Source organism: Amia ocellicauda, chromosome 9 (genome assembly GCF_036373705.1).
Source record: "Amia ocellicauda isolate fAmiCal2 chromosome 9, fAmiCal2.hap1, whole genome shotgun sequence".
NCBI classification, from domain to species: domain Eukaryota; kingdom Metazoa; phylum Chordata; class Actinopteri; order Amiiformes; family Amiidae; genus Amia; species Amia ocellicauda.
Window position 1 is genome coordinate 357,689 of NC_089858.1, and position 23,738 is coordinate 381,426.

At 38.9% G+C, this 23,738-nt stretch overlaps 1 protein-coding gene across 1 annotated transcript in view; it reads left to right on the forward strand.

The window, feature by feature from the left end:
• The window catches only part of pappaa (pregnancy-associated plasma protein A, pappalysin 1a), a 168,395-nt gene that overhangs the window by 18,043 nt on the left and 126,614 nt on the right, over positions 1 to 23,738 (forward strand). The window contains exons 3-5 of the mRNA XM_066712607.1: positions 19,731 to 19,876; positions 20,393 to 20,686; positions 23,482 to 23,674. Coding sequence (XP_066568704.1) covers positions 19,731 to 19,876; positions 20,393 to 20,686; positions 23,482 to 23,674 — 633 coding nt within the window. The remainder of the gene's footprint in view (positions 1 to 19,730; positions 19,877 to 20,392; positions 20,687 to 23,481; positions 23,675 to 23,738) is intronic.

Below are 23,738 nucleotides of genomic sequence, written 5' to 3' on the forward strand. Positions count from 1 at the left end.
TTTTCAGAAACGCGCTGTGCAAATGAAATGCAGTCTAACCATATGTTATGTATTTGTTCCCGTGGTTTGAAATTCTATCAACATCTTAAACACATTCATATTGGTTGGGGGCTCTCTTCTTGGAATTGTAAGGCATTGGCCAGTGTTATTCATTCCACCGCCATGTATCAGAAATGAAGAACAGGGTTATGCCTGTTCTTTGTGTAAGACTGGAGTCGGTGGCATTCAAACATAAATCTTACAATGCAGAGGATGTAGGCTGGGACCCCACATTCTTCTACTAGTTCACAATGTCCAGTAGGGGTATTCATGTCTCAGGTTGCCTCTACAAACATGCTGTCACAATGGCATCTGACCAGAGCAATGTTTAACTGTGACTTTCAGAAATCTTACACTACATGGCAGAAGGTACCATTGGTTTTCAATTATCCCCCAAATTTATGAAAAGTATCTTTTTTTTTACATAGCCTATGTGTCTTGGAAAGTAAACTGATTATGGCACGTGGAAAAGTAAGTTACACAACAGTAATTTGCTCTTTTGTATATTAGTGAAGTTTGTGAAATGTAGGTGGGAGTCCCACGCCTCCAAATACTGCACTAATGGAGGATAAACCCAGGTTTGCGATTACAGCTATTGCACTTTAATCAGGCTGTACACAGCAAGCTCCCACAGCTCCCTACCCCAACATACATGTACAAGGGATACAGACCCTTCTCCACATGTGTACATTCTCCCCAAATAACACAAAGTCCTTCTGGTCTCGCCTATCTGCACATCGTCACACTGGCCTGTTCACCGCACTGGCATGGAGTACAGCTCAAGCCAGGCTGAACTAGGAGTGACGTCACCGTAGTGCATCGGTGCAGGTGGCGCGTGTTAGAGGTATATAGAGCCCACAAATGCACACTTCAAGTATCTGTGCTTAATGTAGGTAAATATGGCCATTGCATAAAATTTTGTTTTGACTTTTTTAATCAATTTCCTAATTATGCTTTTCAGTAAAATACCGAGACATCTTTAGTCACGTGTGTTTGGATAAGGGTTTAAATACTTTGATTATCTAGCCATGACCAGTGTTTTACTTCAGCTTTATTGTAGTCATTTATATCTGGAGATTAGAATATGGGATGATAATTAATGACATAACTTAAAAATGAATATACTGCTTGGTATGTTTGAAGTTAAAATCAGATTTACAGTTTACAGTATACATCCCCATAAATGTAAGTGTTTAGATTTTTTTAAATATATATTTCTGTATACATTACCAGATCACAAGCTCACATATTTAAGTATAAAGTATTTCATTGAAATTTATCCAATTGAATTGAAAGTCCTGTTGAACACGCTAAGCAACTTCTGCTGAAATTCAGGCCTATAATAGACCCAGTTATCTGGCATTGCACGACACACGAGTTCCACCTCCGAGCCGCTGTGATTTCTTGTTTGATGCCTTTGGATTGCATCCTTTGGATTAAGGCTTCAGCCTGGCAACTATTCAAGACTATTCAAAACCCACAGCTCCAAAGCAGAAACAAACTACTCTCTTGGTAGCTGGAAGGGGGAAAAAGAGAGATCTTTCCCTGCAAATTTCTTAAATATTTTTTCCTTTTTTAGATTTATTTAGTGCTTATAAAAGTGGATTGATAGAAAGTGAGTGAGAATGGAAACCTTGTCCCCCTGGACAGCTGAAAAAGGCAATTAAAGTTCAGAGAAGGGTTTGTAACAAGATTACTTAGTATGAGTGCATTATAGAGTGCTTTTGAGGAAACTAAACTGTCCAAAAATATTTTGGGGAGTAAATAGTGTACAAGGAAAATGCACTGTGTGCTTCTCTCCTGAGTACACTGCTTTTTATGTAGGCTCTGTTTAAAAATTGAACATGCATGTTTGACAAACTGTAACAATCATAGCACGGAAGGGAAGAAACACACAAGGAGCAAATCAAAGCTATAGGCAAGTGCCTGATTTTAAAGACTTTATCATTAACCAATTAACTTTATAGAAGTGTAGACATAACATTACTGAGGAGGCCATGCAGTCTGGAGACTGGCCTGACACATTATGAGAAAATGATCATTCATGATGCAAGGCAGTAATGCACTTTACACATCCTAGGGATAGGACTGCAGTTAATTCTTGGACAGGAAGGCCAAGGAAGTGGGTTTTTTGGGAGGCTTTGCAGGGATTAATTTAGCCCACACCTAGTCCACGGTAGCCTCTGTATGATCTAGATCCTCACAGTAGGTCCTCATGACATCTGCATTCTCCAAGAGAAAACCCTGCGCTTCCCAGTGGTCGTCTGCCTATAGAGGATAAAGTTAAAGGACGATATTGGAAGATTACAGCCTTGTATGAAATAAATGACAGAAAGTATAGACTCCAGTGGCAGTGATTAATGTGGTTCCAGAATAAACAGGTGTTCTTTCCAAACTGTATTAACTGGCAGCTTGTAAAAGTAGATTTATTTAATTTCACCAAAGGAGAATGCACATAATGACTAAGCAAACCACTAATTAGATAGTGAAGCAATGCCACCAAACGAAAACCGTAAGAGTTTTATTATTTTAATAAATCAAAGCTGGACATCTCTAATGAAAGAACCACAGTGACAGGAGTGTGTTCAGTTTTGCTGTTCTGTACAAAATCCTGATGCAGAGAAATCTCCCCAATCCATGTGTTCCACAGGAACGCTGGCCCAGTCTACACTGAATTAGAAAAGAAACCCTGTTTGCAGGGCATGGTGTCCCCTCCTTGTGGGATCCTGTTTCTTTCTAAGAAAATAGTTAAATGTCTGCATAATAAGTGAGGTATCAGGCAATGTGAACATTTAACGAAACTGAACTGAAACTACTAGCAGCTAGATTTCTGTCAGGGTAATCACCGCAGATGTGTTTCAGCAGCAATGTAGATGCCAATTCTGCAAAGAGGTTTCTTAACCCACCTCTGGTTGCTAGCTATCAAATGTACCCTAGCAGCCTCCATGCCATGTGCATAACCAAGCTTTAAATAACTACAGATACTTTGGATGGGCTAAATAAGTTAAGTGTAAGGAGACGGTATTCATAATTCAGTGAGAGAGCTTCTTCGATTGTTTTTTTTTTTTTTTTTTCTCCAGTAAACGCTATGCTTTATCTAGCGTGACACTGGAAAGCACGTCGGAAGAGCCTTTGTTATTTCTCAGAGCCTTCCCTCCTGCATGTACTGATATATACTCTAGATTGCTGGATGGTGCATTTCTCCAGACAATACTTTAGGCCCTATATCTACATCTGTGCTGTGTGTTTATGGCAACACTGAAGAATACAGATTTAAAATACATGAATGACTGGATGCTTCTCCCTGGATTCTTCTCCTTTATTTTTATACAGTACAGTTTTTTAAGGTAGAAATTACTGTGCCTCAAAAATGTCTCACTGGAAAGTATCTGCACCCCCTGCCCCGGCCAAGTGTGCCAGGTGAGTTGAGTCAGACAGGAGACAAGTTCGCTAAGAGTGACCTTTGTAGGTGACCCTCTACATCAGATTGACTCACTGGCGCACCTGATCCTTGTACGATAATAATGTCCGCTTCACTTAGCGTTTGATGTCTTGCAATGTGTGCGATCTTACAAGTAATTCAACAGCAGTGTTGTTACAGTAGCTGGGATGGTCTTTTTGTTCTGCTGCACGTCTCAATATCATTTAATATATTCTTTTGTGTGCGATTGATACATATTTTCAGGTTTTGAAATGGGGATTCAAAATTAAACTCAGTCTCCATTATTATTATTTTTTTTTGGCAACATCTTTCTGTGGAGAAATAATGTTATTTATAGTTAGAAATCTCAAATATAATATTAATAATGCAAATTGAAAATATTGGAAGGGTTCCATGGTTTGTTATTGAGTTCATCCGGGATAACCAAGGTCATTTTTTTAGTAATATCCCACTGAGGCCTATTCATAAATATCTGACAGGAAAAAATTGTCTAATTTAGGTAGACTCCTCTGAGTAAAATGTACTACTTCTCAGTTTTAGGAAGAGGTGGGGGACAATGTTTCACACGCAAGAATAAGGCAGGTTGCCAGTGTCATAATCCTGCCTGAGCAGTCATTGCTGTTCTGTGTGGGTTTCCACTAGAAACTAGGTTTTTTTAAGGGGAAAAGGGACCTTTAAACACCTAGTACTTGTGCCTGAGCTGGTTAAAGTCCAATTCCTTACAATGACACAAGATCAAACATATTTTTATGCCACTTACAAGAATGCAACAAGCAAACCTGCCCTCTCAACCCACTGTGTTCTATAATGACAGCCCCCTTTTCTGGACTGGACCACTTTCACTTTGGTCGTTATTTATGACACTGATATGTTGAAAACACATCACCAAGACATGCAACATATACTACAGATGTTGTATTATTTGACTTTTGCTTTTATTTATGTATCGTTGAGCCTTCATTTCATTGGACAGGTAGCCCAGCACTGACAGACAGACAGACACAGCTGAACGGGCACATTCAAGGCTCCAATGTGCAGGTTGAACTTTTCAGCAGCTGTAGAAGGGGAGCAGTGAAGAGCACGGGATGGTTTTCCACTAGTTATCATTTGTACTTCATCAGGAGAACGGATGTGAGATTAGAATTGCAAACCATCTGTGCAGAATATAAAACACGTTTTTGTTATAAGTTATAGAATGAATTCAGTAATGCATAATCAACATTTAATTTCCAACTGGAAATCAGTAGTTAATACATTTCAATGATGTGCAGTCTTCACAGGGAAGTGAGCAATGTATCTGGGACCTTCCCTTGTACTGTACTGTAAGTGAATGTATCGAGTGAAATGCATGCTGTTTTTATTTATTTATATGTTATTTGGTGTTTACAGGTAGATAACAAACCAGTAACCAGGCACACAATAACAAGGGAGCATGTTGATTATTATCCCAGCCCTTAATTGCTGTGTATCGGGCAAGAAAAAAAACATACAATTCTTCTTAACATTGGTTACAAGTATTCACCTTTGCCTTTTGGGTGCTGTTGTTTCTGATGTCTATCATTACATGTTTTAACCTTTGGCTATTTCTAATTCCAGACCTGGCACAGTAGATTACATTTAGAAATTAATTATTGGCACTAGTAAGAAGCTATATATTGAAATGTCAGAACTGACAGATGAGGGGCGTGTTTTTGTGAGTGAATGAGAGTGAAGAAAAATGTTTCACTTCTGAAGATCAGCTCCCCAACTGTATGATTATTTGCATTTGATTATGGTATGTCTGGAGCGCCTTGCCGAAGGCTGCATAACAAACATTATTTTACATTCCTTGTTGATTGCGGAATCCTGCACGAACAGAAAACTACGGCACGGAGAACAATGCATTTATCTGAAAGCAGAGTTTATTTTGTTAGTCTAGAGCCTGTTACCACTTCGCACGCTAAAGAATCTCGCCTGGCTCAGAGCTCTGGGTACCTAGTAATAGTCTATTATCAGTATCAGTGTTTTATACTTCAGTATGAAGACTTATGTATGTGCACGTGCACTTGTATGCATCTTCCACAGAAGCGCTTATCTCTCTTTTGACAGTGTAATACTCCCCTCAGTGTACTTTCACTGTTCTTAGCACATGGAAAACTTTGTTGGAGTTTAGATTAAATGGTCAGACCCAGCATATGTGTCAGTACTGTGTAATGTATAGCATGATAGAAAATAATACAAATATTAAAAAAAACAAAATTACTCATGGGATTGTATTAGTTTTATTCCATAAATATGTAAATAGGTTTTATACTGGACATGACTATTGTACAAGTTTGCAATATTATATTTTAAATTGTTAAATTAAAATACCATGCCAGGAGAATTTATTTAAAGTTGATAGTACTGTTTAAGGAATATTCTTAATTTGTTTGAAGCAGTGACTGTTACAAAACATTGTTAAAGATTTATGAAACCTGCAGTCACTATCAAACCGCCTGCTTGCAATTGTTGTAAGATGTTTTGCACAGGATTCAAAAGGTTTAGATTGGGCCTCTTCTTACAGTAGCCAAGTAAGGTCCTAGGTTATCAGTTTTTTTATTCTCTCACTCTTTTCACATTCCCATTGTCAATGAGCTTCTGTGACAATAGCTAATAGAATCTCTTCCTCCTACCTTATTTGGATTTGCCTAAAGGGCCCTTGAGTCGGGCACTTCACAGCCAGTAGCCTGAATCTAAGCCCCTAAGATCATAAACCTGGCGATGTTAACCTAATGCGGCTTTCGTGCTCTTAGCACCTCACTTTTACTGTTCTGACAGCTTTGTAAAATCACCTGTTACCTTACATTTGAAGAAATCAGGTTTGCTACCTGAGTCTGTGCATGTCCACACTCCATATTTTAAAACTAACACCTGATAACAGCCCGAGGTTGAAAGGCCATGGAAATCTCGCTACCTAATGTTGCTTCCTTCTGATCTGCTGTGTTTGAGGAATTTTTTGGGCAGTGACTGTGAATAGAGAGGGTCAGATATATGACCTCACAGCAGGGTGACAGTGTGCTCCTCACTAACAGTCATTAGCTCTACCAAATAACTGCTTCACTGTTGTCATGTTATCACTCTCCATACATTGTATACAGAGCCCCAAATTGTCAGTTAGCCAGGAGCTGTTTAAGTCTGTGCTTCTCTTTCTTTAATTTGCCAAACTCAGGGCTCCTGAGAAATTGTAGCCCATGAATAACAGAGTACATTTTAGCTTTCCCATAATATATATATATATTTTTTTGGCGTTTACCACTTAATCTGCTTAATGCTGTTCACAACAGAGACACATATTTGCTGAAATATGTCACTTAGACTTCAACGCTTAGTTAGCTAAGAGTTATTCTCCCAAACATTCAGTTAGTCATAATGCTCCATATTCTGGTACATTTTGGCGTCTGCTGGTAATTGCTGTGTATTCAGTACCTGTAGGGGAAGTTGACTCAAATTAAACAATGCCAGTTGTCTTTAGAATATCAATCTTACACACATCTCTCTCTATTGATACATTTATTGTAGATTACATTTATTTTTGGATTCTGAAGGTCTAAACATAAAATATAAACACTTTGCAGTTTTATATGTAGTTTATATATATATTTGCATTAAACACTGTAGTAAGCATTTCTGAAATAGATAACCCTAGTGAAGTGTCTTTTTGTCTCAAGATCAGGAAAACAGCATCTAAAATGCACGTCACTTTATGGACACTATTTTTAGTGTTTTTATTTTTTAGAAATGCATTCAATTAATAAACTCCTAGTCTTTGAAGTGTTTATATTCTGTAAAGTACTGTTTGACATATTCATTTACTGTTTCCTTGCTGGTCTTTTATCCTGATCCAGGCAACTTTTCACTGGAGGTGTACCCAAAGAAAAATATGTGGCTTCTTTTCGTTATTGTATTTGACAAGCAAATCCAAACTCTGGGTCTCAGTTGAACATTTTAAGTAAGTCCTTGTAAACACGAAGAGTTTATTAAGGTACTGTAATTTTACATACACACACAGAAAGAGTGTAATGAAGTCCCTATAATTAGAGAAATTTAAAATCTGAATGTTTATCAACTACCACTACTAACTGTGGTGTGAAAAATATGTCCTGTGTACGACATTGCTCTTTTCCAAGCTTTTCACTAGATCCTCACCATTATACTTTGACAGTTTTAGAAATACATGGAAGCAGGTTTGGATGAAAAAGATTAAAAAAAAAACAACAACTTTAAATTACTTAATTGATGGAGACATTCAATCTTGAATGTGCCTGGCCTTGGAATGTGCCAACAGGGCATGTAACCCCCGATCACTGCCTTTAGGGGGTCTGGTCCTTTTCTCGAAGGGGAAGCATGGACAGCCAGAGCACAGGAGGTCAGGGTCAATGCCTGGTGCAGATGTCTAGTTCCCTTCTGCATCACAATACTTTGAAGAGACCTGTCCCTGTATTACAAGAGAGGGTTAAAATGCTAAATTCATTTTAGCACTTTGTTGTTGTGTTACAGGTGTAAACAACATTATAAAAATATTCGTAAAGAATAAACAATCCTTGTAATCATATTGAATCAAAGGTAAATATTTAGGTGGAAACAAATGATTAAAATAGTACAATGCCAGACTTGCCAGATAATATGCTTGGAAGGGATGTTTTATTTGTGTTGATATGAAAGAATGGCAGGACATTAGATTATATTTTCTTTCTAAATCTCTAAAGTCTAAGAGAGAGTGCATTGGGAGAAGAGTACAAATCAATTTGGACAGCATGTTTTTTTCTCTCTCTCATTTTCTAAATCTTTGAAGTGCTACTAGGGCCAAAGTTACAAGTTTTTCCAGCCGCCCTTTTTGAGAAAGTGTACAGTAGTAAAAACTCACGTCAATAATCACTGGAGGATAGTGGTTCTCACAGAGATGGTGACAGGATCTGAGAAGCACCGCTGTGGCCACAGATTTACAGTGTGCTAGCTTAATAAATGAGCATGTCCGTGCCAACACTGCACTGCATTTCTCACACAGCAGTATCTGTGTGAGAGACTTGATTTTATGGGTTTATATGAATAATATATGGGTGTAAATGGATGAAGCCATAATCATACATTTAATATGCATTAAATATAGATGCATCAACACGCCAATTAGAGCACTCTATGTTCGGCCACATGGAACAGATCTCCGGTGATGTCTGCATTTATTATGATTAAGTGATGAAGTTTTTAGTGCTCGTGAAAACTGCAGAACTGATATAAATGGAAAGTTAAGGGGGCTCCCAAGTGGCCCATCTGGTAAAAACTTCCGTTCCAAGAACAGGATGTGCCCGGTACCCTGGGACTTGCAGGTTTGAATCCAGGCTATGCCACTAACCTAGTGTGGTTTCTGTCACTGGTTGGCCGTCTGTACAATCTTGTGGTGTTTTCAGTGTTTTCAATTCTCTGTTGATGCAGTGACTCTGGTTTATGTGCTCTGGCTTTGTGGTGTGAATAGAAGCAGCAGACTTACAGTGTGCATTTGGGAAGTGTGCACCGTCTTCTTTGCTCCCTGGCTGGTGTGGGAATTGTAGCTTCCATCAGGTTGGACAATAATGTTTGTAATTCATAATTGGCAGGTGTATATTAAAAAAAAGGTAATAGGTAATGCTTCATTTGCACTTCAGACTATTTCTCGAAATGTCTTGATATGCCACAATAATGTTTAGTATATTAAGAATAAAAAAATATAAAAATGGGTGTAATTCCTACACCATTCCACCAATTTGGATGTAACTACCCTCAAATTAAAGATGAAGGTCTACACTTAAAGCACATCTTGATTGTTTCAAATCCATTGTGGTGGCATACAGAGCCAAAATGATGACAACTGTGTCACTGTCCAAATATTTATGGACCTGACTGTATATTGGTCTGCTGTTTTCATACTAGGTCTACGTCCACATCTGATTCCTCTTCTGTTTTTGTAACTGAGCCATTGGATTAGATTTAATTGAACTCAGATCAGGTGGCTTTGACCTACAGTAGTGCTGCTTTTATTAAACCAGGCCCTGTTGTAAAAAGCAGCTTTCTGCTTGGTCCACAGCTGACTTATTCATCTTTCCATTAAACCCTCTGACCCTTTTTTCCCCTTCTGCACAGCCAAAAAGCCAGCCAAATATTTTCATAGGAAATAATGAAATTCCTGAAATTATTAGGAGGGAAACCTTATATCATCTGTTCTCCATAGGCCTGGCCTCCGAGTAAGCTTCACAGTTTCCATAGGATGACCTCTTCTGTCTTGTGATAATACCCCCTTGTGAAACAAGTTCCCACTTGAAACATTCTCGTGAAAATGCCGTCATTGTGTCTTTAAACACTCTCAAAGATCCCACAGCTTAAAGTAGTTCAGTGTATTTTAACAAAACACTTCTTCACAGAGCTCTCGGTGACCTCTCTGAACACAGTCGTTAGTAGGTTACTAGTTGGGTATGGTCTCTTAAGACCTAGCCAAGATAAATATAAAAGTAGAGGTTATTTCTCTGTGTGGTATAGGCTGGGGTTATTTTTACATTAACCCTGCAGATTTCCCAGTTTCCTTTTTTAAAAGCAGTACTGACAATATTGATACACCAAGTAGGAAACCATACTGAAATGTTTGGACCAGACGTGCCTGGAGCAGTGAACTAACATGGTTTGCTAATGTAGATGACAAAAGTCATTAAAACGTTGTGTTAAATAGGGCTGGGTGGTATACCGTAAAAAACTATATACCGGTATTAATTGAGGTCCGGTTTGTACTTTTACTATACCTTCATATTGATATTTTAAAGTTTTCTCTGCAAAACTGAATAATTTACTAATTACCGTGTCATTCAGTCATAGCATTCAGCTACCAATAAACTTGGTTGTGATGGCTTTCTTCACAAACCCTGCAGAAATTGATGTAATTGGATGACTTAATTTGTTTTTTTTAATATTATTTTAGTTTTTATTTAACAAATAAAATTGCCAATCATTTAAGTAACAACTTAATTATTGTGCATCATAGATTTACATTATATTTTTAAAAATAATTGATGTAATTATTTAATAAAGCATTGACAATGCTAAAGTGTCAATCTAGAATTCTATATCTATGGTTTTGACAATACTGTTCAGCGTTTCATTGTGTAATGAAAGTTGACATTGGCCTCCGCTAACAAGGGGGCAGTAGTAGTTTTCATTCAGCTTAACACGTCCCTCTTGATTTCTGCACAATCTTGTGCCTCACAGCCGCAGTGGACATAATTTGGTTTCAAGACAGCTGACACAGAACAGGGAAACGTAATTCAATGTCAGTTGTGTCCTATTATTTTTGCTTTACGAACAGTATAAAATGGCCATTAAAAAATACCGCCATACCGTCAAAAATGTGAAAAATACCGTGATACTGTATTTTGGCCATATCGCCCAGCCCTAGTGTTAAACAACATCACAGAAGACACCGACATTTGCAAGCAGTAAAAGCACTTATTCTGTATTTTTCTTATTGAAGGATCTAGTTGGGCCCTAGTTTTCCAATGCAAAAGATACCTGTATCTGCTGATGTGGTTTCTCTTTCTTAAAGAAAAGTGCTGAAGATGAACTCTCTTCACTTTATTTATCCATTTTAAGTTTTTAAAATATACAATTATTACAACTGGAGTGCAAGTCTATATCGAGCCTTAAAAGTCTGCAGACATAGAAAAACAAACAACACAAGTGAAAGTAAACTGTAGAAGCGTGTCTTAACCAGGTTCACAGCCTTAACCATTTGCACAGCTGTTTGGGCATAATGATATTTTTACACCTCATTATTTATTTTTAATAGCTGTCTTCACTTCACAAAAAACTGCTCCTCTTACTGTAGAAATCTTTTTACTGGATTTTGTAATATTAATTTACCATTGTAATCTACAATCTACAAGTTTATCCTGGGGTATATGTAGTTGTTATTCTGAAGAGTAATAGGGATCTTATTTTTACATTGCGTTTCATTACCTGATATATAATATACAGTGACAATCATGATCTGTAAAGTAAGTCAAGGAGACACAATCTCTCTTAAAACACTTCATGGAAACACTCAGAAAAACAGAATTCACTTGCACGACCTATGATTTGCAAATTATATCTTCATATTTGCAGGAACACCTGAAAACCTGCAGGTTTAATTTGACCTCTCAGATGCTTGTTAATAAACTGGACACAATTTTTCTTTCTTGAGAACAAAGTAAAATTAAACAGTTTTGTTAGACCAAGTAAATGAAAAAGTAATTGAAGAAGTCAGAAATGTCTGCCAGCTAATCAACCCAAATGGTGATCTTATGGAAGAGGATTAGTGGGACAAAATGGCCATTTGCATGAACAGAGAAGTATTTGGCCAATTTATACTATCAGTGCTCATGTATGGCTCTGAAACATGGCTACTAAAAGAAACAATGATACAGTGGAAGACACAAATAATGGAACGAAGCACGCTCACAATAACAGGACGAGACAAAGACAAATGGATCCAAAAACAAACTAAAGTGTGATCATGGAAAGTGAGTGAAAATGTTAAGATGGCAATGGGCCGAACACACTGCAAGAAGAACAGACCTAACATGGAAAACAGAAGCTATAGAATGGATCCCAGGAACGGAGAAAATACCTAGAAGACAACCACATTAATGATGGGAAGATGAAATGTAAATCAAAGGGGAAAAATATGTTAAATGCATCAAAAATTCAAGTTGAAAAATCCAAAATGGCTGAATACTTCCTACAGCCACTGTGTGTGTGTGTGTGTATACATATGCGTTTGTCTTTGTAGTTACAGTATGATCGCTATTTTTACTAACAAATACCTAGAGTGCACTTCAGTATTCAGAAAACTGAAGCCAATGAAGTGTAGTTTTTGTCTCTAAGTGAGGTTTTGTGATGTTTACTGCAGTCCACTAAGAGCTAAATTTCACGAGCCTTTGGTCATTTCACTGATGAATGTAGCTGTTTTTAAGTCCAAACAAGACCCAAATTAATTCTTACCAGAAAAACATGGTGTAATGTCCAGCATTTTTCTAAATGAATACAAGACCATTAGGAAATACTCGCACTCCCTCTGTCATTGTTACTTGAGGAATTACAGCAGTGCTGGTGTTCTGAGAATTCCACGCTCCACAATCGTCGGCCGGCCAACAGATGTTGTTTCAAAGGAAAGGGGGACGGTGGGGTGAGGGGGTCTCTCTCTCGCTTTATTTTTTTGTTCCAGCGGTTTCCAAGAGGGGAAGGGGTTAAAAGGATTTGAGGGAGGCCCCTAATCAGGTTGAAGTTGTACTCCCAGGGGGCCCCAGTGACAAAAGGGGGGGGAACAAAAAGCTTCAGGAATGATACTACATCTAAATAAATCAGTAAAGTCTGAAAGCATATCATAACAGTGCCTATAGAAAGTCTGCATCCCCTTTCAAAATGTTCACCTTTTGTTGCCTTATAGCCTGGAATTAAAATGCATAAAACTGTGCATATATATATATATATATATATATATATATATATATATATATATATATAGTTATCTACATATCATTACTGACAAGTGAAAGAAATATTCTAGAAATCAGTAGAAAAATTATTAAAAATTAAAAACTGAAAAAGCTTGGTTGGATAAGTGTCCACCCCCCTATTGAATTTGCAATCCTAAATAACATCAGCGTGTAAGCAATCACCTTCAGAATTGCACAGCAAGTTAAACTGTAGTGATTCACATGATTTCAGGATAAATTCAACAGTTCCTGTAGGTTCCTTCTGCTGGGCAAAGACTCAACCATGAGCTCCAAGGAGCTTTCAAAAGAACTCCGGGTCAAAGTTGTTAAAAGACACAGATCAGGGGATGGGTATGAAAAAATATCCAAATACTTTGAATATCCCTTGGAGCTGGTCATGATGATTATTGAGAAGTGGACAGTGTATGGAACCACAAGACACTGCCTAGATCAGGCCGTCCCTCCAAATTGGATGACTGAGCAAGAAGGAGACGCATCAGAGAGGCTACCATGGCTGTTATGGCTAAGCCAACAATATCCCAAACACTGCACAAATCTGAACTATATGGTACTCAAGAAAGCCTGCCTTGAATCCCATTGTATGTATATACAAATACACTCAGGAGATTCTGTAACCATGTGGCAAAACGTTTTGTGGTCTGATTAAACTAAAATTTCTAATTTTTGGCCTAAATGCAAGACCTTGTTTGGTGCAAACCCAACACAGCGCATCACCTACAGAAGCCTGGTAGAGCATCCTATGGGCTTGTTTCTCATTGGTAGGGACTGGGTGTCAATCAGCACATTAAAGGCAAGAATGAGGAATATAACATGTACATATACAACATAGACGCATTGCATAAACAGGCTTGCATTATTACTGGTATGTTCACATTACATTTTCTAGATATTAATTTAATTAACTATATCTTATTCTATGTATTTTCTTTTAAATGTTGTATTACCAGTAAGATATATGATATCATCATATATTGATCCACTGCTGGATGAGGGCCTCCCTAAGGTTTCCACTTGCTTTGGTGCTTTGATTTGTAGCTTCTAGGCCTATATAATGATATCATTATGATATAATATGTATTATTGTATGATTACTCATCTTTGGAAACATCTTCAGGTGACTCAGTGGCACGTTATGTAAAGGACAAAGCTTTTTATTCCTGATAACTGTACATTGTTTTTTACAAATGTAATTAACTCAGTTCAGTATAATAAACAATATGGTTCAACTTGATATCTGGAATGTGCGAGACCACAGATTAACCAGGAGCCCAGTTTTGGGGAGTGTTTATATCTCTCACAACTTTCAGTGTTGGGCCTTCAAGAAATTGCATACCCAGTGATTCTAATTGAGTAGTGTGTTGTGCTTTGTATTCCAGTTTAATTTGCTGTGTTTCAAGCAATGACAACTGGTGCAAAAAAGGTGATTCACTGAATGAATCAACTCTCCGTAATTACTGATGATTGGAGAAGGTGGCATGCTGGCTGTTCTGAACTATTTTTTATTGTCAACTATTGTATCGCTAATAGAAAACAGAAATAAATACAGCTGAAATAAGTATTTGTTTTTACAGCTGTACAGCAGTGTAACTGTCTTGATATTTAGAGCGGCTGCTGTTTTGATCATTATTTTGGCCCACAGTCATGTTTTGGGCTTTTGAAAGACATTGGGAAAGGCAGACGTGTTGATGTTACTTGTACTCAATTAAATTATTAGGAATCCCCAGTCTGTTGTTACCAGAAAGGGCTGCACTCCGTTACGTTGCACCTCAACCCCAGTTTATGGCCATCTGTGGGGGTGCGGTTCCGACCACAGGCCCGGGTCCCTGAGACACGGGGAACAGGAGCGGCCCAAAACCTGAGAGCCTTAGGAAGGTCTGCACTGGACAACTGATCCAAAATCCCCAGCGGTTTTACTCCGTTCTCCTTTCACATTGGACTTCCTCGTATGCCTTGAAGGAATGTTTAATCTCATACGTATCTTCTGATTATTATTATTGTTTGAGGTTATTTATATAGCTCTGCTCTAGTGACTCCATTCATCTACTGTACACACAAGTAACTCTGACACTGAGTGTGTGTTGTGGCGCTGTGGTGGGGAAGTCTTCTGCAAGTGTAGAGTTGCCTCCTGATGGGATGGAACGGGTTAGATGGTGTTGGTTGCCATATCCATTGGCTACATTGTTGTATCTGGAGGAGACCTACATACTAGAAAGGCCTCACTGGTGTTTTTACAGGGACTGCATAGCTGCCAACGCCCTCTCAGATTGACAGATTTATAGTACCTGCGAGTATGATGGAGATGTCATTGTGTCTGCTCTGTTTGAGGTGTTTAATGCAGTTGTGTGATCTTCGATCAGTACAGCTTATTGTACTATTGAAGAGCTCTTTAGCTGTAGTAACAGAACCTACCAGTCTCAGATTGTAACATGGCTCTGATTGAACGCTTTTGGGAAGGACATTGACGTTAATGCAGCTTTGTCTTATTGCAATGAAGGCCGTGGAAGCTCCTCATTTTGAGGGACAGACACAGTTATGTTTGCACAAACTAAACACATACCTTATTGACTTAAGCTCTTGAGGAAAAATAAATGCTTGGAATTGGAACTGTAGGTGACGGTTATAAATATTTTGGTATGATAATGAAATAGAGGCAATGTGTTTTTATTTAATGTGAATTAAGCCAGTACCTCGAAAATATTTGTATGTTTTTTCTTTATGGAAGACTGAATTACATAATGTGTTTTTCATATTCTGAGCTCTTCCACTAAGTAAAGTTCCTTTAGCATTATTCACCATCTGATTTGGCAGCGGCTTGCATATGTGTTAATGTATGTCTGTTTACACAGTTTATATAAAGACACAAGCAAAGTTAAAAAAGAAAAAGGAAAAACAAAGACACAGTGATTTCCGAAGGTCAAAACTCCAGCTTTAAAAATGTCTGGCTTTATGAAAAGGAGAGACACCTGCTGCCATTACAAAATCATTATGAAACGACTTGGGACTCGAGAGCCCTTGACCTGAACTACTCGGCTGCTATGGGTCCAGCTTTGTAATGCAAACAGATGTTTTGCTCCATTCAAAAAATTATGAAATCAAGTAATACAGTTAATACACACAGATGTTTTTTCTTTTCTGTGATGGATACTCAGAGCGTGCTTGCTTGTCCCTTCACTTTCACAGGAATCAGGAAAGATCCTTCATTATAAGAGCATCAGAAGTCCCCCATACCTCTCAGTCTCCTAAGCAACACATACCATAGGAGATTGTGTGTAATATGTGCGGAATTATCTGTGAAGGTATTTGTTTTGATCCATTTAGTTTTCTATAGTTTTGTTTTTTCCTTGGATGTTTTTTTCCTTTCATGCCCATAGCTATACAAACCTTTCTAATATTGTGTTTAAGACATATTTGACTTGAAATTAACATGTTAGGAGGGAAGGCATTGGAAGTTACTGAATGACACAATGCATTCCTAGACAGACAAGGGCAATGACCTTCAACCCAGAAGTCTCTTCTTTAGAAAGCAGCTTGGGTTTCATGTGCAATAAGTCTTCTAGCATGACAGTGTCCTCAGCCAAGGTTTGTAATTTACACAATCAGGCCTGCTCAGTTTCCCTAAACACAGACTGCAACCTTGGCGTGTTTCAGAAAGGATGCACTTTTGTGCTCTAAATACATTATGTAGCTAAGACAAGCTACAAATTGATTACCGTAAAACTTAAATTAAATGCATCCGTTGTTTATTCCAAATAACTGCAAGAAGCCCCGGTGTCAACTGGAGACCGGCGGTTGTAGGAGACCAGCGTTTGTATTAAACATTGTGACGGGAGACCCTCACATGGGTTACACGGACATTGAATGTTCCCTGTGATTGTATTTACAATTAAATGCACTTACCTGAAAGGCAAATAGGTCCAGTAAAGATCCAGGGTCAGGACATGCAAAGAAGGAACACATAATTAGTAATTTATATATATGTGTGTATGTCTGTTTGTTTGAATGACAAAGCAATTAACATTTATATTTAATGGGATCCCATGCATCATTTTATCTATTCATTGTTTCTAACTGTTATTATTAATACTATTTTGCCATTTACATCAAAAGTTTGTTAATTGCTGCCTTAATTATGATTGACAGTTTTAGTTTAAGTTAACAAGGTAATTGTGATTGCAATTGGCTTAATCACCTGTGCACAGTTTAAAATAGCAGGATATTGCTGCTCTAGAGGCAGTTCAGAGGAGAGCAACCAGACTTATTCCAGGTCTGAAGGGAATGGCCTACTGAGAGACTGAGGACCTGAACCTTTTCACCCTGGAACAGAGGAGACTACGTGGGGACTTGATCCAAGTCTTCAAAATCATGAAAGGCATCGACCACATCAAACCAGAGGAGCTTTTCCAGATCAGCAGGGACACACGCACCCAGGACACAACTGGAAATTGGGCTTCAAGGCATTCGAGACAGAAAACAGGAGACACTTCTTCACACAGAGAGGCGTCACAATCTGAACAAACTCCCCAGTGATGTGGCTGAAGAGACAATTTGGGAACATTCAAAAACAGACTGGATAGGATCCTTGATCACTTAGTTATTAATGGACACCAAACGAGCACGATGGGGCGAATGGCCTCCTCTCGACTGGACACTGTCTTCTGTTTTTAAAAGGAGAGAGCAGTAAGCCTATCGGGCATGGCTGTCTGCAGGCTGAGCTAGATAGATGCGCGGCACCTTCAGGAGCGCGTCCTTAATCGCTCATGTCCTGAGCTTGACTGTGAGCGGTTTAATTTTGAAGAAGTTTGCCACTGTAAATAAACTGCATTTCTCTTACTACTTCACTGCAACTCCGAGTCTCCTGGTAATTTTTATGCCCAGGCAATGGCCAGCCTGCGACAAACGGTCATAAATAAAGACATTGTGGACTCATGCAGGGTAAGAAGAGCCTGGAAACATTGCTTCATTGTAGAAGTAGGCTAATAGGCCAGGCTTTTTTTTTTTTTTTTTTTTTTTTAATAATTTGCTTTCCAAAGATGCATGCAATGTGTGGTGATCTATACACTAAACTGAAAACAAGACACCAGTAATCCTGTTAACAGCGATGTACCGTGAACTCTCGTTAAATAAACAAAAAGCACTTCAGCAAAACTGTGGAAATACGCTTTAAACCAAACCATCAACATTATACTTCATTAATGCATTGTTTGTTGCAATTGACAGTTAGTTGAGAAGTGTAGAAATCTCATTCAGAACTACACACAACGCTTGAGTGTGGTTATTGTCTCTAAAGGCTGTGCAACGAAATATTAGGTTAAGGATCCCAATATTTTTGTCTGTGCCTTTTTAATTTGTTTTACTATTTAAAGTAATATGTTGCATCATAATTCAAAAGCAAAGTTTCTGTTCTACTGAATGTGAAATAAAGAATGGTGGATACCAAATACTTTTGTCCATTTGTACTTGGTTCCGAGATTTTTTTTTATTTTTTTTTTAAAGTGGAAGGGTACCAATACTTTCGGACAATATATATATAAATATATATATCCTTTATTTTTTTCTCACTTTAACTATATATTTTTTTTAATTATTTTTCAAACATTGTCAAGTCTGATCTGTAACCGCAAAAAAGTACGACAGGGCAACCCGGCGTTTAGAGACCGGCGTTTGTTTACATGATTAAGCAAGTCAGCCTGGCGACTATTGGAGACCGGCTGCTATTTGAGACCCAGCGAGTATTGGAAGTTTTATGGTAATTATTATTAGCCCATCAGAATTTCTGGAATTAATTTTATACAGTCCAGCCCAGTTTATAATTAACATCAGCAGTTTGTCACAGAAATGCTTTTCCAATGCACATTTCATGTGAAGACAACAACAGTGAAATGGATAATTAATTTGTACTAATAATTTCCTGATAAACATTGTTCCTCTGTGGGCTGCTTTCAGTGTTTATAGAGCTGCATCCCCCATGTGTTACTTGTGACATTTTCCACACTCCGACAACACCACACAGGTCATTTTGAGCTTCATATGCAAGATTTGTTATTGTGAATTCACTGAAATGGATGTCAGAATATCTGGAACATGATGAACTGTATTAAGTTAGTATTTATTTTTATCATCTTATTTGAAGTTTTATGACAGATTTTGCCTCTATATACTTCCAGAGATGGGCTGAACTGTGCAGTCCCTGTGGCCACTTTATCTCGTATTTGGAACAATATGATACCTGTAAGCTTAAACAAATACCCCCTGACCACCACTCATAATCTTTAGAGAGGATTTGTGAAATTAAAATTCCTAGATTATTTCTCAGAGTTTCTCCATGCCAGTTGTGACTGTTCAGAGTATCCGATGGTGTCATGGTCATGATAAATAACACCAGGGTGGTACCAGTTGCCCTGTGGCTGCAGTGAAAAGCATTGCCGACACCGGCAGGCTCTTAGCTGGAAATGTTGCATTTGCATGTAATTCATTATGATAAAGTTTCACTTTCAAGTGCGGTGAGTTAATTGAGGAGTTTAGTATGTGTACAGAACATGCCAAGACAGCCAGCACCTCCCTGGGGTGTATGGGGGGGTGCTTTCTCTTTTCCTCCTTTGCTAGTATAACATTTGGTCACTACCATAAACATTGCTTAATGAAATAATTGCCCTGGAGTGACCCGTTATGGTATTTGTGTGCTACCCGTGTAATTAATTCTGTCTCCACTCTAGGGCGTATTTGGATGTTAAGGAGCTGAAAGAAATACTAAATCTGGACGGCTCCACTCATCTGAATATCTTCTTTGCCAACTCCTCTGATGAAGATCTGGCTGGAGTTGCCACTTGGCCTTGGGATAAAGAAGCATTAACACATTTAGGTAGCGCATTTAAATTGTTCTTTTAGTTGTTTTTTTTGTTGTTGTAATAAAGTTATAGTCCCCCCCCAAAAAATAAACAAACAAACAAACAAACAAACAAACAAGATGATGAAATTGAATTCAGAAACAACAGTAACAGACTCTTGGTAGGGAATGTCTGCATGCCTTTGAATACACGTTAGAGTCATCTTCCAAAAAGGTTGGTGATTTTCCTTTGAAACATAGTGTCACTTCTTCCTTGGGGACGACAAAGTTATTATTACTTAGTTATTATTGTTATGCCAGGACATTTTTATAACTTCATAAACCTTATAATTTGATGCATACTTTTCAAGCACTGTTTGTTTATGTATGTATGTATTTATAAATACATGTATCTTTTAAAGGAGACAACCTGTACATCTAGTCGCTATATATACACTGGGATAAATATAGTGATGTGTGGTATTTTGTGATTGCCTGTTTCAGGTTATAGATGTTAAGATAAGCCTGTTTTGACATGCACTCTCCCTGCAGGTGGGATTGTGCTGAATCCTTCCTTTTATGGGACATTTGGCCACACCCACACCATGGTCCATGAGATCGGGCACAGTCTCGGGCTTTACCACGTGTTCCGCGGCATCTCAGAGATCGAGTCCTGCAACGACCCCTGCCTGGAGACGGAGCCCTCTCTGGAGACGGGGGACCTGTGCGCCGACACCAACCCCACCCCCAAGTACAAGTACTGTCGGGACCCTGAACCCGTCAACGACACATGTGGTCGCAGGCATTTCACTCACACACCATACAACAACTACATGAGCTATGCAGGTGAGCACCGAGCGGCCTGCATCTTAGGGTTGCCATTGTGTGTGTTATTTCAACCATCCGAGGTGCAGTAGTTAGATTTGAGTCATTAGTATTATTTTGATGGGTGAAAACAATGAATTATTGCTGAAAAAGCCAAGGTTTTGAAAGCACATTGAATCCACAGAAATATAGAAATGGTAAACATGCAATATAACCAAATGCGATGCATTATTTATAGTCTATAACAAGTTACACACCCTAACATATGTTGAATACCCTGCACTGCACTTGTATGCTATTTTTCCTAGCAGTTGTTGTTGTTGCTCTTTTAATGTCAGCCTTTTTTGTCTTCCTTCCTTCCTTTCTTTCTTGAGCACTCGACGTAAGTGAGAGGGGAATGTTAGGTTACAGGCTGATGTTCTTGTATGACAGCAACCACGGCAAGGGGTCTGCCCTGCACACTGAACACAGACAGTTAGGAACATGACATCACTCAGCTGTGCGTGTGCCGGACAGCGCTGTGTCTCCGTGATCCCTCTCGCTTTTTTTATGTGGTCTTGGGTAGCGGCTGTTATGTAATCTGACCGGAAAGCACTGTGCTCGGGAACTCCCCCAGTGGGGAAGAGTCAATGAGGTGGACTAACACATATTTAGCAAGTCCTCCATCAGCACTGCCCCCACCCCCATCCCTGCTGTTGAGCGCTCTCGCACACGACCACACAAACAAGCTCGCTCCCTTCTCCACTTTCATAAACACACTTTCTTTTCAAACAAAACATTTAGGGGCTTCAATTGTGCTTTAGTGGAACAATTTTTCGGGTGAAATTTCAAACAGAGGAGTGTATAAAAGAAAGATTTACAGGAAGACCACCCTGTAAACCTCTGCCACTTATCTTTTATATGAAATTTCATAAATAACACAGGGGATGTTTGTTCAGACCAGAGAATGTCTGAGGCTTAGCAGGACACTTACTGCACGTTCTTTATTAAAAACAAATCACTTTTTCTTTTGCACTGTGATTTGTCTCTGTCTGTATCAGGTTTTATGCCACTGTATGGGCCTTATAATAATAATAATATATTTTATTCAATATAACACTCTTTCACACCAAGGTGTCACAAAGTGCTGTAGGATGCAAAGGAAACAAGAAATGAACAATAAATAGAATAGATAAATACATAGACAAATAAGAGTAAAATAACACATGGACAAGAATAGAATACAATATTCTAAGACGCAAATAAATTGAGGACCATACACTGATGTGCTAGTCCTAAGGAGTATTTCTAATTAAGGACATTTGACATAGACGACTGAAACAGTCTGTCGTAGGGTTTCACTTGGGTTTTATTGTACTTTTACGCTCATCTACAGTAGTTTAAGACACTCTTTCCAGATGTCACTCATGGGGAGGTAACTGAACCACTTTTGGTTAGAGCTGTTGAGCTTGGGAAGCAGTCCTATTGACCCAAGCAAAGTGAGTCTCAGGTTGGACTTCTGGGCACCATAACTTGTAATTTCAGTGGACAAGAATGCATGTCTGTGCCATGGCACAGAGAATCACATCCAGATGACGAACCCAAGGCCAGCTGCCTTTCTCTACCACCTCCATCCCCTCTAAGTCTTGGTCTGGACTTGCACCAGTGATCTTCCAGATACTTTCAAAGTTCTCATACAGACCTTGCACAGAAACCCTTGGGAATTCTCCATACATATATAGTATTCAGTTTAGAAATCTGCGGTAAACTAAAGCTACACTCCCATATGTGTTACACACTTTACTGTCACCTAGCAGCCCACAAGACACAAACACTAGCAATGTGTTTCACATTATAGACAAACGTAATATGATTTGCTTTAAAAAGGTAAACGTGAAACCTTCATTTTATAGTACAGCTCAGATCACAACTAAAGAAATCAATGTCAGTCATATAATCTCCAAGCCTTCAGGCAGTGCTAGACAACCCGAGAGTGCGGTATTTCTTAAAACTGCTGAGTCTGCATTAGCAGTGCAAAATCTATTTGTGCAAGCAGGCATGTGGAAGCTGAAACGATTGTTACTCAGGTGAAGGAAAAACAGTGTAACCTTGACCTGAAACACCATCATCCTATCTCTGAGCTCGTCATGGAAGGATAGCAGCGACAAAGTGTGAAAGTGAAGGCGATTTCATGGGAAATGAAGCCTGGTAGCTGATGTTCTCATGTGATCTCACTCACAATGTCAGTTTCCATGAAGGAGGCAGGAGGGACAGTTTCCAGTCCCTGGTGCTGAACTTTACCTTGAAAAGTGTCACCTGAAATCAGAAACTGCAGGTGCAATGCGATCACACGCTATTTCATTGTGTTTACATAACACCAATGTTCTTGGAAAAGTCAGTTGGAGGTGATTCATTGTTACCTGTTTTTATACTACACCCAACCTATGTTTTATTATAAAATTAATGTTGTCCCTTTTCCCCCCTAACGTATTTATTGTAGCAGTTGATGTGGCTTTTTTAGTTTTTTTCTACTAAAATCAATTACCAGTTTTTCATATGATTTCATGACTTTCTTCTCTTTAAAGACATTCGTCTCACACGGCACAGCGCTCACCCTGTTGAAATGGCACCTGTGAGAAGAGTCGCTCCGTCACAGGCCGCAGTGTTAAGTGTGCTCAATCATTGCCCTTGAAACAGGCTCCCACCCCCCGGCTTCCTCACTCCTATGTGGCGCGTGGCGTCCTGTCCGCTCATCCCTGGCGCTGTGCCCCCTGTCCTGCGCATCGCCTCTCACTGGTTTGTTGACATTCATCCTGTGTTTTCCCTTTGCCTTGAAGAGGATGACTGCACCGACTCCTTCACACTCAATCAAGTGGCGCGAATGCACTGCTACCTGGACCTCATCTACCAGTCGTGGCAGCCGCACAGCAAGCCCGCTCCTGTAGCCATGCCGCCCCAAGTGGTGGACCAGTCTGCTGATGCGCTGACCCTGGAGTGGTTCCCCCCAATCAACGGGCTCTTCTACGACAGGTGGCAATTTACAGAAAAAGGCAACTCAGTCTGGTCTTTTTCTTTCTTTTTTTATGTTGTAAAA